Source organism: Schistocerca cancellata, chromosome 6, assembly GCF_023864275.1.
Source record: "Schistocerca cancellata isolate TAMUIC-IGC-003103 chromosome 6, iqSchCanc2.1, whole genome shotgun sequence".
NCBI lineage: Eukaryota > Metazoa > Arthropoda > Insecta > Orthoptera > Acrididae > Schistocerca > Schistocerca cancellata.
The window spans coordinates 641,750,085-641,765,696 of record NC_064631.1 but is presented as its reverse complement, the minus strand read 5'-3'; the positions used below and the strand labels follow the sequence as shown (position 1 = coordinate 641,765,696).

The window sequence follows — 15,612 nt, the reverse complement described above, 5'->3', positions numbered from 1 at the left end:
TAGAAATTGAGACGGGGTCCACTAAGGTATCATGCGCGACAGTGAGCCCAGAAACCGGGGAGAAACTAGGCGCGCCTGAGAACCGTCGAAGCCGACTCCAAACTTCCGAGGAGGGAGTGAAGGTGTTAAATGAGCTAATAAAGAATTTCCAGCTTGCCTTCTTGCTATCGCGGATGACGCGACGGCATCGCGCACGGAGCTGCTTATAGCGGATACAGTTGGCCAAAGTAGGATGGTGACGGAAAATGCGAAGAGCACGTCGCCGCTCACGTATTGCGTCACGGCATGCCTCGTTCCACCACGGAACTGGGGGGCGCCGGGGCAATTCGGAGGTGCGTGGTATTGAACGTTCCGCAGCTGTAAGGATAACGTCGGTAATGTGTGTGACCTCATCGTCGACGCTGGGAAAGCGACGGTCATCGAATGTCGCGAGAGACGAAAAAAGTGTCCAATCGGCTTGGGCAAACTTCCAGCGTCGCGGGCGCATATATGGCAGTTGAGGCTGCAGTCTGAGGACACATGGAAAGTGGTCACTCGAGTGTGTATCATCAAGGGCGAACCATTCGAAGCGCCGAGCTAGCGGAACAGTACCGACCGCAAGGTCCAAATGAGATAAGGTTGTCGTGGAGGCAGACAAAAATGTGGGGACCCCAGTGTTGAGGCAAACTAGATCCGCTTGGTGGAAGACGTCTAGCAATACGGAGCCACGTGGACAAGGGTGTGGAGATCCCCAAAGCGGGTGGTGGGCATTGAAGTCCCCAACCAGCAAATAGGGGGGTGGAAGCTGACCAAGAAGATGAAGGAGATCAGCTCGTGCCATTGGTGTGGACGATGGAATGTATACAGTACAAAGAGAGAACGTGTATCCGGAAAGTGAAAGACGGACGGCGACAGCTTGGAAGGAAGTGTTTAAGGGGATTGGGTGATAATGGAGAGTATCACGGAGAAGAATCATGAGTCCTCCATGGGCTGGAGAGCCTTCAACAGAGGGGAGATCATATCGGACAGACTGAAAATGAGGGAGAACAAAGCGGTCATGGGGACGCAGCTTTGTTTCCTGAAGACAGAAGATGACCGGCGAGTAGGAGCGTAAGAGGACCGACAATTCATCCCGATTGGCTCGAATGCCGCGGATATTCCAGTGGATAATGGACATGGGGTGAAAAGAGAATGGAGGAATGTGACCAAAGTTGCTGTCAACTCAAAGACTGCTCGGAGCTAGCAACCGACAGCATGGAATGGCATTCAGCCGAAGGCAGAAGATCCTGATCCATAAGTTGGTCAGGAGCAGTCCCTGCCACCAGCGATCGGCCGGTTGACCGGCCACCAGCAGTGCGCCTCGGCGACACAGAAGATGGCCGAGGGCGATTTCCGCCAGGTGGTGCTGTAGAGGGGGCACGCCTTGGCGGAGAAGGAGAGGAACTGGGTTTCTTTGTAGCCTTCTTGGAAGAATGTTGTTTAGAGGAAGGAGGAACCGATGGTTGTGAAGCTGCGGTCCGTAAAAACTCTTCACGAGTATGCTCTTTTTTCGAAGACTTGGCGTCCGACTTTTGGGCTCGAGATGTAGCAGAACCCGACGAAGGGTGAGCCATAGAGTGGGCAGGCGAAAGTGGTGAGGTTGAACGAGCGATCTTTGCGCTGGCCGATCTGACGACCGTGGTACTAAAGGTGAGGTCGCAAGTCTGCGTGGCCGCCTCCTTTGTTGGCCGAGGAGAAGCAAGGACAGTGCTATATTTTCCTGTCTGAGGCACGGTGGGCTTGCGACTGGCGAATAATTTTCGAGCAGCAAAGGTCGACACCTTTTCCTTCACCCTTATTTCCTGGATGAGCTTCTCATCCTTAAAAACGGGGCAATCTCGAGAGGAAGCAGCGTGGTCACCCATACAGTTGATGCAGCGAGGGGATGGAGGTGGACAAGCACCCTCATGGGCATCCGTGCCACACGTAACACATTTGGCTGGATTGGAACAGGACTGGCTGGTGTGATTGAACCGCTGACATCGATAGCAACGCGTAGGGTTTGGGACGTAAGGGCGAACGGAAATTATCTCATAGCCTGCTTTGATTTTCGATGGGAGTTGAACCGTGTCAAATGTCAAGAAGACAGTACGGGTTGGAATGATGTTCGTGTCAACCCGTTTCATTACTCTATGAACCACCGTTACGCCCTGGTCAGACAGATAGTGCTGAATTTCTTCGTCAGACAATCCATCGAGGGAACGTGTATAAACGACTCCACGCGAGGAATTCAAGGTACGGTGCGGTTCCACCCGGACAGGGAAGGTGTGGAGCAGAGAAGTACGCAGCAATTTTTGTGACTGGAGGGCACTGTGTGTTTCTAACAACAGGGTGCCATTCCGTAATCTGGAACAAGACTTTACAGGACCTGCTATTGCGTCGACTCCTTTCTGAATAATGAAAGGGTTGACCGTGGAGAAGTCGTGACCTTCATCAGACCGAGAAACAACAAGGAACTGTGGCAACGATGGAAGAATCGTCTGTGGCTGAGACTCAGTATGCTTACGTTTGTGACTAGACTTAGTGGAAGGTGAGGAAACCATTGCGGAAGAATCCCCCATGATTACCGGCGTCTCCGATGGCGCGCTCCTCCCTTGTGGGGGCCCTCTCTGAGGGCACTCCCGCCTTAGGTGATTGTTCACACCTCAGGTCACACCTCCCGACAAACGGACGGAGGGACCAATCGGCATTTTCGGAAGGTATCAGCTCGGGTAATCACCCCTCCCTGGGCCTGGCCGTTACCAGGGGGTACGTACGTGTCCTACCTGTCTACCCGGGGCGGGGAATTACGCGTTACCCCGTCACCGGCTACGCACGAAGGGCGTGGGTCGGCCTTCAGACACGCACAGGGAGGAAGAAAAAGAAAGGGAAGGGAAGGAAGAGAAGTCTCAAACGCCGCAGCGGAGAAAAGAGAAAGAGAAGAGGTAAGGAAAAGAGAAGGACAAAGGAAGGAAAAAGACAGAGAAGGACAAAGGAAGGAAGAAGACAAAAGCAAGGAAGGCAAGAAATGCAGTACATTTACGAGCGTCCGTCTCCGGACGTAGGCACAAACCATACTCCCAGATGGGGAGAAAGAGAAGGAAAGAGCCAGAGGTGAGGGGAGGAGGGGCGAAGATAGGGATGGGGAAGGATGCGGAATGGGAAGGTATGCAGCCCGGAAAGGAAGGAAGGCCACATTAGCTCGGGGTCCCGTGCTCGCTACGCACGTATCCACAAAAGAGTTGTGGACCCCCTGGGGGGAGATGGCTAGCGTAATAACTCAGAAGGACTGCTCGCCGATTGGACAGCAGAGGTTCAGCAGTCTCAGCATAAAGGCTTTGCACAGGGCTGGTGTAAAAAGCTCCAGACACTAAACGTAATCCACGGTGGTGAATAGAGTCGAGACGACGAAGAGTAGACTATGCTTCCATAGTCCAATTTCGAGCGCACTAAGGCGCGATAGAGGCGGAGAAGGACCACTCGGTCCGCTCCCCAGGAGGTACCATTCAGGACACGGAGGGTGTTGAGCGATCGCAGACAGCGAGCCGAAAGATAGGAAACATGGGAGGACCAGCACAGTTTTCTGTCAAACATAAGACCCAAGAATTTAGCGACGTCCGAAAACAGAAGGTTGACAAGTCCTAGATGTAAGGAGGGTGGAAGAAACTCCTTACGTCGCCAAAAATTAACACAAACGGTCTTACTGGGAGAAAAACGGATGCCGGTTTCGATGCTCCAAGAGTGGAGGCGATCGAGACATCCTTGAAGACGTCATTCAAGAAGGCTGGTCCGTTGGGAGCTGTAGTATATCGCAAAATCGTCCACAAAGAGGGAGTCCGAGACATCAGGAAAGAGAATTTATAATTGGATTTATGGCAATAGCAAACAGTACAACACTTAGCACGGAGCCCTGGGGTACCCCGTTTTCTTGGGAGAAAGTACAGGAGAAAGTAGTGTTCACCCGCACTCTAAATGTGCGCTCTGCCATAAATTCGCGAAGAAAAAGGGGCAGCCAACCTCGAAAGCCCTAAGAGAACAGTGTGCGGAGGATGCCTGTCCTCAAACAGGTATCGTATGCTCTCTCCAGATCAAAAAAATGTTGCTACTGTTTGGCATTTCTGGAGAAAATTGTTCATAATGTAAGTGGAGAGAGAAACAAGATGGTCAACGGCAGAACGATGCTTTCGGAAACCGCATTGGGCAGGTGTTAAAAGACTGCGGGACTCTGGCCACCAAGCTAAACGGCAATTCACCACACACTCCAAAACCTTACATACACTACTCTTGAGAGAAATGGGGCGATAGCTAAAGGGGAGATGTTTGTCCTTTCCAGGTTTTTGAACAGGAACGACGATAGCTTCCCGCCATCGTCTGGGAAAAGTACTGTCGGTCCAAATTCGATTATAAATGCGAAGGAGGTAATGCAGACTATGGGTTGATAAATGCAGCAACATTGGGATGTGGATACCATCCGGTCCTGGGGCGGAGGAGCGAGAAGAATAGAGTGCATGTTGGAGTTCCCGCATGGAGAAAACAGTATTATAGCTTTCGCGATTTTGAGAGAAGAAAGCAAGAGGTTGCACTTCTGCTGCACATTTCTTTGAGGGAAACGCTGGTGGGTAATTTGAAGAGCTCGAAATCTCAGCAAAGTGTTTACCCAAGGAGTTAGAAATTGCGACAGGGTCCACTAATGTATCACGCGCGACAGTGGGCCCAGAGACCGGGGAGAAACTAGGCGTGCCTGATAACTAAGCCGACTCCAAACTTCCGAGGAGGGAGTGAAGGTGTTAAATGAGCTAATAAAGAATTTCCAGCTTGCCTTCTTGCTATCGCGAATGACGCGACGGCATCGCGCACAGAACTGCTTATAGCGGAAACAGTTGGCCAAAGTAGGATGGTGGCGGAAAATGCGAAGAGCACGTTGCCGCTCACTTATTGCATCACGGCATGCCTCGTTCCACCCCGCAGCTGTAAGAATAACGTCGGTAGTGCGTGTGACCCCATCGTCGACGCTAGGAAAGTGACGGTCATCGAATGTCGCTAGAGACGAAAAAATGTCCAATTGGCTTCGGCAAACTTCCAGCGTCGTGGGCGCATATAGGGCAGTTGAGGCAGCAGTCTAAGGACACATGGAAAGTGGTCACTCGAGTGTGTATCATCAAGGGCGAACCATTTGAAGCGCCGAGCTAGCAGAACAGTACCGACCGAAAGGTCCAAATGAGAGAAATTTGTCGTGGAGGCAGACAAAAATGTAGGGACCCCAGTGTTGAGGCAAACTAGATCCACTTGGTGGAAGACGTCTAGCAATAGTGAGCCACGTGGACAAGGATGTGGAGATCCCCAAAGCGGGTGGTGGGCATTGAAGCCCCCAACCAGCAAATAGGGGGGTGGAAGCTGACCAAGAAGATGAGGGAGATCAGCTCGTGCCATTGGTGTGGACGATGGAATGTATACAGTACAAAGAGAGAACGTGTATCCAGAAAGGGAAAGGCAGACAGCGACAGCTTGGAAGGAAGTCTTTAAGTGGATTGGGTGATAATGGAGAGTATCATGGAGAAGAATCATGAGTCCTCCATGGGCTGGAGTGCCTTCAACAGAGGGGAGATCATATCGGACGGACTGAAAATGGGGGAGAACAAAGCGGACATGGGGACGCAGCTTTGTTTCCTGAAGACAGAAGATGACCGGCAAGTAGGATCGTAAGAGGATCGACAATTCATCCTGATTGGCTCGAATGCCGCGGATATTACAGTGGATAACGGACATAGGGTGCACAGAAAATGGAGGAATGTGACCAAGGTTGCCGTCAACTCAACGACTGCTCAGACCTTGCGACCGACAGCATGGAATGGCATTCAGCCAAAGGCAGAAGATCCTGATCCATAGGTTGCTCAGGAGCAGCTCCTGCCACCAGCGATCGGCCAGTTGATCGGCCACCAGTAGTGCGCCTCGGCAACACAGAAGACGGCCGAGGGCGATTTCCACCAGGTGGTGCTGTAGATGAGACACGCCTTGGCGGAGAAGGAGATGAACTGGGTTTCTTATTAGCCTTCTTGGAAATATGATGTTTAGATGAAGGAGGAACCAATGGTTGTGAAGTTGGGGTACGTAAAAAATCTTCACGAGTATGCTTTTTTTTCGAAGTCTTGGTGTCTGACTTTTGCGCTCGAGATTTAGCAGAACCCGATGAAGGGTGAGCCGTAGAGTGGGCAGGTGAAAGTGGTGAGGTTGAACGGGCGATCTTTGCGCTGGCCGAACTGACGACCGTGGCACTAAAGGTGAGGTCGCAAGTCTGCACGGCCGCCTCCTTTGTTGGCCGAGGAGAAGCAAGGACAGTGCTGTATTTTCCTGTCCGAGGCACGGTGGGCTGTCGACTGGCGAATAATTTTCGAGCAGCAAAGGTCGACACCTTTTCCTTCACTCTGATTTCCAGGATGAGCTTTTCCTCTTTAAAAATGGGGCAATCTCGAGAGGAAGCAGCGTGGTCACCCATACAGTTGGTGAACCGAGGGGATAGAGGTGGACAAGCACCCTCATGGGCATCCTTGCCACACGTAACACATTTGGCCGGATTGGAACAGGACTGGCTGGTGTGACTGAACCGCTGAAACAGATAGCAACGCGTAGGGTTTGGGACGTAAGGGCGAACGGAAATTATCTTATAGCCTGCTTTGATTTTGGATGGGAGTTGAACTTTGTCAAATGTCAAGAAGACAGTGCGGGTTGGAATGATGTTCGTGTCAACCTTTTTCATGACTGAACAACTGTTACACCCTGGTCAGACAGGTAGTGCTGAATTTCGTTGTCAGACAATCCATCGAGGGAGCGTGTATAAACGACTCCACGTGAGGAATTTAAAGTACGGTGCGGTTCCACCTGGACAGGGAAAGTGTGGAGAAGTGAAGTACGCAGCAATTTTTGTGCCTGGAGGGCACTGACTGTTTCTAACAACAGGGTGCCATTCCGTAATCTGGAACAAGACTTTACAGGACCTGCAATTGCGTCGACACCTTTCTGAATAATGAAAGGGTTGACCGTGGAGAAGTCGTGACCTTCATCAGACCAAGAAACAACAAGGAACTGTGGCAACAATGGAAGAACTGTCTGTGGCTGAGACTCAGTGAACTTACGCTTGTGAGCAGACATAGTGGAAGGGAAGGAAACCACTGCGGAAGAATCCCCCATGATTACCGGCGTCTCCGATGGCGTGCTCCTCCCTTGTGAGGGCCCTCTCTGAGGGCACTCCCGCCTTAGGTGATTGTTCACACCTCAGGTCACACCTCCCGACAAACGGACGGAGGGACCAATCGGCACTTTCGGAAGGTATCAGCTCGGGTAATCACCCCTCCCTGGGCCTGGCCGTTACCAGGGGGTACGTACATGTCCCACCTGTCTACCCGGGGCGGGGAATTACGCGTTACCTCATCACCGGCTATGCACGAAAATGCGTGGGTCGGCCTTCAGACACGCACAGGGAGGAAGAAAGAGAAAGGGAAAAACAAAGAAAGGGAAAGGAAAGAAGAGAGGTCTCAAACGCCGCAGCGGAGAAAAGGGTAAAGAGAAGAGGTAAGGAAAAGAGAAGGACAAAGGAAGGATGAAGACATACAAGCAGAGAAGGCGAAGAATGCGTTACATTTACGAGCGTCCGTCTCCGGACGTAGGCACAAACCATACTCCCAGAGGGGGAGAAAGGGAAGGAAAGAGCCAGAGGTGAGGGGAGGGGGGGGGCAAGATGGAGGATAGGGAAGGATGCGGAAAAGGAAGGTATGCAGCCCAGAAAGGAAGGAGGGCCACATTAGCTCGGGGTCCTGTGCTCGCTACGCACGTATCCATGAAACAGGTGTGGACCCCCTGGGGGGCGCATTTGGTTTGGTAGATAACATGCCATTTATGTTAGCACCGGGAAGACCAGTTGGGGTCTGGTACCCAAAAACTCGTTTGATCTTTGCCCAGACTTGGGAAGGTGACAGATGGCACCCAATGATCAAGACATATCTCTCCCAACATTCCTGTTTCCGTCTTTTGATAAGCTGGTGAACATGGGCACAGAGCTGTTTAAAGGCTATGAGGTGCTCCAGGAAAGGGTGCTGCTTATGCCGCTGTAGAGCTTACCGATGCTCTGTAATTCCCTCAGTGATTTCCATCGACCAAGGGACTGTCTTTCATGAGGGCGACCCTAAAGAACGAGGGATCGTGTTTTCCACCACAGATACGATCATAGTTACCTGCTTAACTATCACATCGATGTTACCATATGGGCAAGATTCATAGGTGACAGCAGAGGTGAAAACATCCCAGTCTGCCTGGTTTAAAGGCCATTTGGGCAAGTGTATGTGGGCTTGACACTGGGGGAGTGACAGGAAGATGGGGAAGTGATCACTACCACACAGGAGTCATTTTCTCTCCAGTTGATAGATGGGAGAAGGCCACGACTGCAGTATTTAATAGGCAGAGGTCTAGTTCTGACAGTAAATTTTTGACATCTCTGCCTCTGCCAGTAAGCACAGTGCCACCCCAAAAGGGGTTTTGGGCTTTAAAATCTCCCAAAAATAGGGAAGGTTTAGGGAGTAGTTTAATCAATGCAGCTAAAGCTTTCAGGGGTACTGCACCATCTGGATGAAGATATATGTTGCAGACAGTTATTTCCTGCGTCGTCCTTACCCTGACAGGCACAGTTTCAAGAGAGGTTTGAAGGGGCTTAGGTTCACTGCATACTGAGTTCAGGACAGACACAAACTCTACCTGACACACTATAAGTCACTACAGTTCTTTCAATATCCCCTATAACCCATCAGGTGTTGTATGTATATGGTAAAACTTTACCAAAATTTTGACATGTCTCCTGTACCTGAATCAAATGATTTAGATTATGTACGTTACAAGACTAATAAACCACAATTCACAATAACTTTATCTTGTTCTTCTATTTTAGCAACAACTTGATATGCTTCAGACACTAAAATTGTCTGAGTCCTAAATAAAGAAAAGAAATAAAATAAATAAGCATTCAGCCAAAAATTACGTAGCATTCTAGTACATTTAAATGGTTAAATTTAGCAATGAACCTGTCACAAACAGGTTTAAAACCACTAAATAAACAGCAAAATGAATATTTGAACAATGAAGACAATCAACAAAATTCCAAATTTTAGGCGACATTTTTGCACCTTACCCAAAGAGAGACCAAAATGAAAATAAGTTTTTCTAATAGAATGAAATGTGCTCTGTTGAAGGGTGTTAATGAATGTAATGTCGTAGGTGCCCATTTTGAGATACACGACTTTGAACATGGGTATATTTTGATACATTCATGTTTTTTTAGCAAATTTAAAGGACAGTAGCACAGTAACTAAACACACAAGCCAGGACAAAATTTGTGATATACTAAACAACCAGACAGACAGTAGTTTGGCAAAAGACCAGGTCCATAGAACACTTTCTCCACTACTTATGCCTCGTTAAACTATGGGGCAAATTTCTCGCGACATGATTTGTTGCCCACTTTGAACTGAGATTATGCTAAATGCATTGCTTTCTGAGCTCTACTTGCAACATTTGTGTTTAGAGCACACAAAGTTGTACCACTTTACCCAGAAGCAAGAGTCTAGCTCTTTTACATTAGGAACAGCGGAATGCCAAACTTTACTATTTCTTCACAACTTTTTGGTCTCTGTAAAAGTAGTCCTCACGAAAATGACTAGCACCTCAACCAAGTTACAGGTGAGCCTGAAACTTTGCGTAAATTCAAGTAGGGCTCTCAGGTACATCCTGTACAAATTTCATCAAAATTGAAGATGGTCGAGCTGGGAACCCAAGGGCACTTCACGTGGAATGACCCAGCTATATGAGGTACTGACACTGAAGTGTTATTACTCTGTGGATGAATTCATGCAGGACAAACTGGAAATTTGAGTTGGATACAAAGTATTACATGTTCCCAGAAATATCCTTATAGTGTTATTTATTGCAGTGCTATTATTTATTAATGTAAACAGCATTGTACCTGTATTATAAATTTTTGATATGTCTCCTGTATGCAAACAAAATGGACTGCAAATGTACACCATGAGATGAATAAAACAATTCACAAAAAAAATCCAATATTTTTGACATCAATTGGTTGTAGAATCTTAGAACATATTTTGAGCTCAAACATAATAAGCTATCTTTAACAGGCTGACCTCCTTAATGCCAACTAGCCTGTATTTTGATAACATCGATCATATGAAACCCTACTCGCACTTCTCTCACATGAAATAGCCTATTGAAAGCTTTGGATCAAGGCAGCCAGGTACTGCAGTGTTTCTCGACTTCTGAAAAGCATTTGACTCAGTACCACATCTACATCTGTTATCAAAAATTCAACCAAAAAGGGGTAACAAATGCAACTTGTGACTTTTGGTAGGGTGGGCACAGCATGTTATCTTGGATAGATAGTCATCATCAGATGCAGAGGTAACTTCACATGTGCCCCAGAGAAGTGTATTGGGACTCTTTCTGTTCATTTTGTCTATTAATGATCTTTCAAACAATATTTATAGTAAAATCGGACTTTTTGCAGTTAATGCAGTTATGTTCATTTAAGTACTATCAGAGGCTGCATAAATATTCAGTCAGATCTTGATGAGATTTCAACATGATGCAGAAATTGGCAACTTGCTGTACATGTGCAAGAATGTAAAATTATACACTTCATGGGGAAAAGAAAAAAAAAAGGAAATATAGTATCTTATGACTATAACACCAATGACTCACTGATTGAATCCAATTACCATGGTATAACACTTTGTAGGGATATGAAATGGAATGATTACATGGGTTCAGTTGTGGGTAAAGCAGGTGGAAAAGTTTTGTTTATTGGTAGAATACTGAGGAAGTACATTCAGTCTACAAAGGAGATTGCTTACAAATCATTCATGCCACAGTTCTAGAATATTGCTCAAGTGTGTGGGACCTGTACCAGATAGGACTAACAGGGGATACTGAACGTATAAAGAGTAGGGCAGCACGAATGGTTAAAGGTTTGTTTAATCTGTGGCAGAGGGTCACAGAATACTGAAGGAACTGAACTAGGAGGACATTTGAAGATATACGTACACTATACTGAGAAAATCCTAACAGTTTCAAGAACCGGCTTTAAATGATTACTCTAGGGATATACTACAAGCCCCTATGTATTGCTCACAGAGGGATCTTTAAGATAAGATTAGAATAATTACCACATGCACAGAGGCATTCAAACAATCTCTTTCCCCACACTCCCATATGTGTTGAACAGGAAGAATGCCTAGTTAATGGTACACTGGGGCATGTCTTCTGCCATGAACCGTATGGCAGTTTGCAGGGTGTAGGTGTAGCTGTAGACACTGATCTGCCGACATCTTTAGGTTCCGCTACTTACACTATTAGTGTACTGCAAATTTTGATGATAAACATATCAGTAAATTTGTCTATTAACCTATTTTGATTCACTGCTTTCATACGACATTTTGGTGTCATTCATCATTAAGGGAAAAGTATTCATTGCACAAAGTGTAATCGGGGTAATAGCTGGAGCTGACCCAAGAACACCTCGTAGACGCATTTCAGGGACTGAGGATATTCGCAGTACCTTTGCAATACATATATTCACTTATTAAGTTTGTTAATAATCCACACCAAAAATAATTGCAAATTACATAGCTGCAACACTAGAAGAAAATATTTTTGATGTTATGGTGTAAATCTGACTTTGGCACAGACAGGAGTAAATTATTCTGCCACAAAAGTGGTTGGTCATCAACCGAATAGCATTACAAGTAAGAGAGGTCCAATCAGCATTTAAAAACAAATTTAAAGAATTTCTGAATGACGACTGATTCTATTCAATAGACGAATTTTTTTGATATGAAACAGAAAAAAAATATATTGTATAAATACAACTTAAATTGACACGTTCCACATAGTTACGAAGTGTATTCAGGATCTACGGACCAAGTATTAATGTACTGTTAAAGGAATAACACTTACTCCGACGTACCAGTACACGTAGAATAATATCTGCATTTGTTTCGTACGTACTTCACATATAAACTATATTATTATCTGATTTACCTTCTGCATATCGCCATCCATAATAAACTACGTTTTACGACTGTCAAACCCTATACACTATACAGTGACAGTCAGAGCTCAAATACACTCGCGCCAAAATTTGTGATAGCGTCAAAGATAGAAACCTGAGTCACAAGAAAATTTGTTGTATCAAATAACATCATAAAATATTATCACTAGAAGTATGGTAACAGGTGGCAGTTTTTTAATTTATTAATAACAAAACAATCAACTTACCATAATTATATCCTACGAAACCAGTACGGCTCATACAATATTTGAATAACATTTACTAACTATCAAAGTTGATCCTACTGTAATATTATAAAACAAAATCTATTTTGCAATAGGGAAGGCCAAAATTTAAATTTCTATTATTTCATTAATGTATTATTTCATTTTCAGTTGCTGTTTGTCAACAATACTCCGTTGTTTTGACACCTGTATAGATGGCTCTGTCGTCAATTTTCGTTAAACCAAAGCCATCAAATACAGCAGTTTGGCAGGGCCAGAGCTTGTATTGGCTTGTTAACGTTAGCGGGTACGGTGAAAGTGTTAGATCCGTCAAAGGAGAAAGCAGGAATTGTGTGGTGAGTAGGGTAATATGTTGTATCAATTTTATCAGATGTTCTGTAATTAGTTTCTAAACGAATTTGTGTTGGAAGTGGTACTGGACGCTGGTTCTTTCTACTCCGCCATTCGAAAGTTTTTATTCTAACTTAGCTGATTGAAAGTGCTGTACTGAATTTTCTGTTTAGTTTCAGAAAATCGAGCCAACATGTCAGAACAAGAAGCTGCACAAACAAACGACGAAGTGACTCAAGAAACCGAACGTGATAGTACGGCAGATGCTGTAAGTACAGTCTGTGGTTTTTAGATCTCGTATGTACATGTTAGCAATGGTCTCGAATATGACTTGACTAAAAAGTGTTTAGTGGGTACATGTTGAAACCAATTTGAAGACGTACGGTAGTTGCTCTAGTGTTAATAATCATCTTATGGTGTTGCAGCTCTTATGTCTGTGCTTTCTATGAAAATAGGACAACGAATCCCGCCTTATGCAAGAAACCTTTTCGGTTTTCTTTTACCCAGTCATGTTTCAGCACTTTTTGTGCTATTTTCAGTGGGTTATTTTTTATGTTCGTACTTACCATAGCATCATGTAACTACAAAAATATAAATAACCCACTGAAGATAGCACACATGTTAAAACATGTCTAGGTAAAAAAAAAACTGAAGTGTTTTGCATAAGGAATTTCTCGTCCTGTTGCCATAGTGTTGTACGTTGAAAGACTCTAAAGGTAGGGATCAGACAGTAAATATTGAAAAATTTTCAGGTTTCTGTGGCAGACATTGAGAAAAAAGAGGAAGAGAAACTAAAAGCTAAATTTCCAATGATGGGCCGTCCAATGAGTGGACAGTCGGTATTCTTGCAGAAACGGCTTGCAAACAGGGTGAGTCCTGTATTTTGTTACTGTCAAGAAATTTCAGAATTTAACTTCAAAATAACTATTCCTTCAAATTGTAGCAAACCTAAGAGACCAACCAGCTTAATTGGAATCACTCATTGACTGACTTGAGTCTTAAAATCTTTTAGTATGTCAAATATACTCGTATTTAAGCATTGCCATTATTGACAACGAGCACATTGTAGGACAAAGTGTAGGTAACATAGTTTCATAAGTCTACCTCATTTCATTAGTAATATCATAAACTTGATTCTATCATGGCTGGTGAATGACATAAAATTAGTAACGAAGGTTAGTGTACGAAGTTGGTTTTGAAGGTTAGATAAAAAATCTGAAACCAGTGTTGGCATAAGTACAACAAAGCCCTCGACTACCTGAAACTTTTTAAGTCCTTGTTTTAAGGGTTTAAAGAGTGAGGGAATAGTTGTACCATGTTTGTCTTAGCATCATATAATTAGGTATGGAATAGGTAAATTTAAATAGATCCGATTTCAGTGCATGTAAGTAGAAAAGTTTTGAAGAGAGGAATAACTATTTGTTAAAATCTCATAGTGCCAGATTCCACTAGTCTGCGTTGACCCATGACGTGTTACGTATGACGTCACTATGGCGCGGAGTTTGAGTTGGTTGTGTTTGTAAATGTCTTGCCTGCTGGTGATAAGTAATTATTTCTATGGGATTGTTGTAATGTTCTATGTATTTGTGTTGAATGCCAATTTACATAGGTATGTTTGACTTTTGAATTTTTGAGGTGAGGTGTTATGGTTTTATTTTTCGCAGTTACATATGTCGGTTTTTTCGTATCTATGGTTATGGTAGACCTATAAAGGTCAAGGGAAATGAGTCAAATTCTCGTAGTTTTTGTTGGAGGTGGTGGTGTTTGGGTATCGTCAGCTGGGGTTCACCAATATAGGTCATTAGAAACGTAAAATTCAAATAGATCTCGTAATTATTTTTTAGTCATTTTGTGTATTTTGGGATCGTGGTGCTTTTTACTGTTATATTTAGCTTGCCGCCCCCTCCCAAAAAACACAAATTTCTCGTGGTTGTCCCTTTTGTTTGATCGTATTTTAGGAGGATGATGTTATTGTCTTATTTATACATAATTTCGTGTTTGTTGTGACATAATAGTCGCCATATTGGAGACGCTTAGAATAGTCATTTCCGCCATATTGATGACGTCGTGCATCAAAGCAGACGGGTGGAATCGGACACTTCCGTGCACAACATAGCATATGCCTGTGAGCTGAAACTAAATAATAGTTCATTTATAACCGTAGATGTGGATGTCACATTTGAGAAATGTTTCAGCTTCTTCTGAGAAACTTGGACTATTTGTCATACAGAGAGAAACATTGTCTGTGGGGATTTTATTGTAGATTTTTTCCTGTGGTGTGACAGACAGAATAAGATTGCAATATTACTTGATTCTTTCAATCTGACATAATTTTCCTACTTGGGTAGTGTAGAGAAGTAACAGATATTTTTATAGACAAAGATAAATTAGAGAAAATAAAAAAAATTAGTGTCAATAGGCTCCCTGATCATGGTGCACTGGTAGTTAAAAATGACATAGCTCCATACAGTAATGCAAAAAGATCCCAAATGTTCAATTAAGGTTAACAATTGCAAATCTTACGGAAAGTTTGCAACAGTTGGACTAGTGAAAGATGTACAGGGAACCTGATGAGAATTCAATATGTAACCTCTTTAATAATACCTTTGAGTATATTTGAAAAATGTTTCTTTAAGAAAACAGTGCAACATAATTGTAAGAAACCGTCTAGTAAGCTGTACATACTAAAGGGATGAAAATTTCTTGTAAACAGAAAAGGGAAATGTATCATAGCTAAAAAAATAATCCTGAAACATAAAAACCACTCGGCTGTATTGACACTTTGCCATCCGCACGTCAGGTCGACAGAAGCGTCAGATCCCATGCGTTGGCTTTAACCCGTGAAACACAGTTATTGTTGTGTGTGATGTCAAGACGGCGCAGAGTTTGGCTTGAGTGTGGCGTGTTTGTAGATGTCGTGTTGTGGTTTGTTGTGCT

The 15,612-nt window shown here is 44.5% G+C and overlaps 2 protein-coding genes across 4 annotated transcripts in view; one reads left to right on the top strand and one right to left on the bottom strand.

Annotated features, from left to right (window-relative positions):
- The window catches only part of LOC126088611 (chromosome partition protein Smc-like), a 58,855-nt gene extending 46,391 nt beyond the window's left edge, over nt 1-12,464 (bottom strand). Inside the window, exons 1-2 of one of the 3 annotated variants that reach the window (XM_049906832.1) lie at nt 12,328-12,464; nt 12,091-12,215 (exon numbers count right to left, since the gene is read on the bottom strand). In XM_049906832.1, the coding sequence (XP_049762789.1) occupies nt 12,091-12,111 (21 nt within the window). In that variant the 5' untranslated portion in view covers nt 12,112-12,215; nt 12,328-12,464. Of the gene's footprint in view, nt 1-12,016; nt 12,216-12,327 lie in introns of those variants that run through there. The other 2 variants (XM_049906833.1, XM_049906835.1) reach the window with 2 other exon arrangements.
- A 69-nt stretch (nt 12,465-12,533) lies between these two features.
- LOC126088612 (cAMP-regulated phosphoprotein 19) overlaps nt 12,534-15,612 on the top strand; it is a 34,604-nt gene continuing 31,525 nt past the window's right edge. Inside the window, exons 1-3 of the mRNA XM_049906836.1 lie at nt 12,534-12,680; nt 12,849-12,943; nt 13,428-13,544. Coding sequence (XP_049762793.1) covers nt 12,869-12,943; nt 13,428-13,544 — 192 coding nt within the window. The 5' untranslated portion in view covers nt 12,534-12,680; nt 12,849-12,868. The remainder of the gene's footprint in view (nt 12,681-12,848; nt 12,944-13,427; nt 13,545-15,612) is intronic.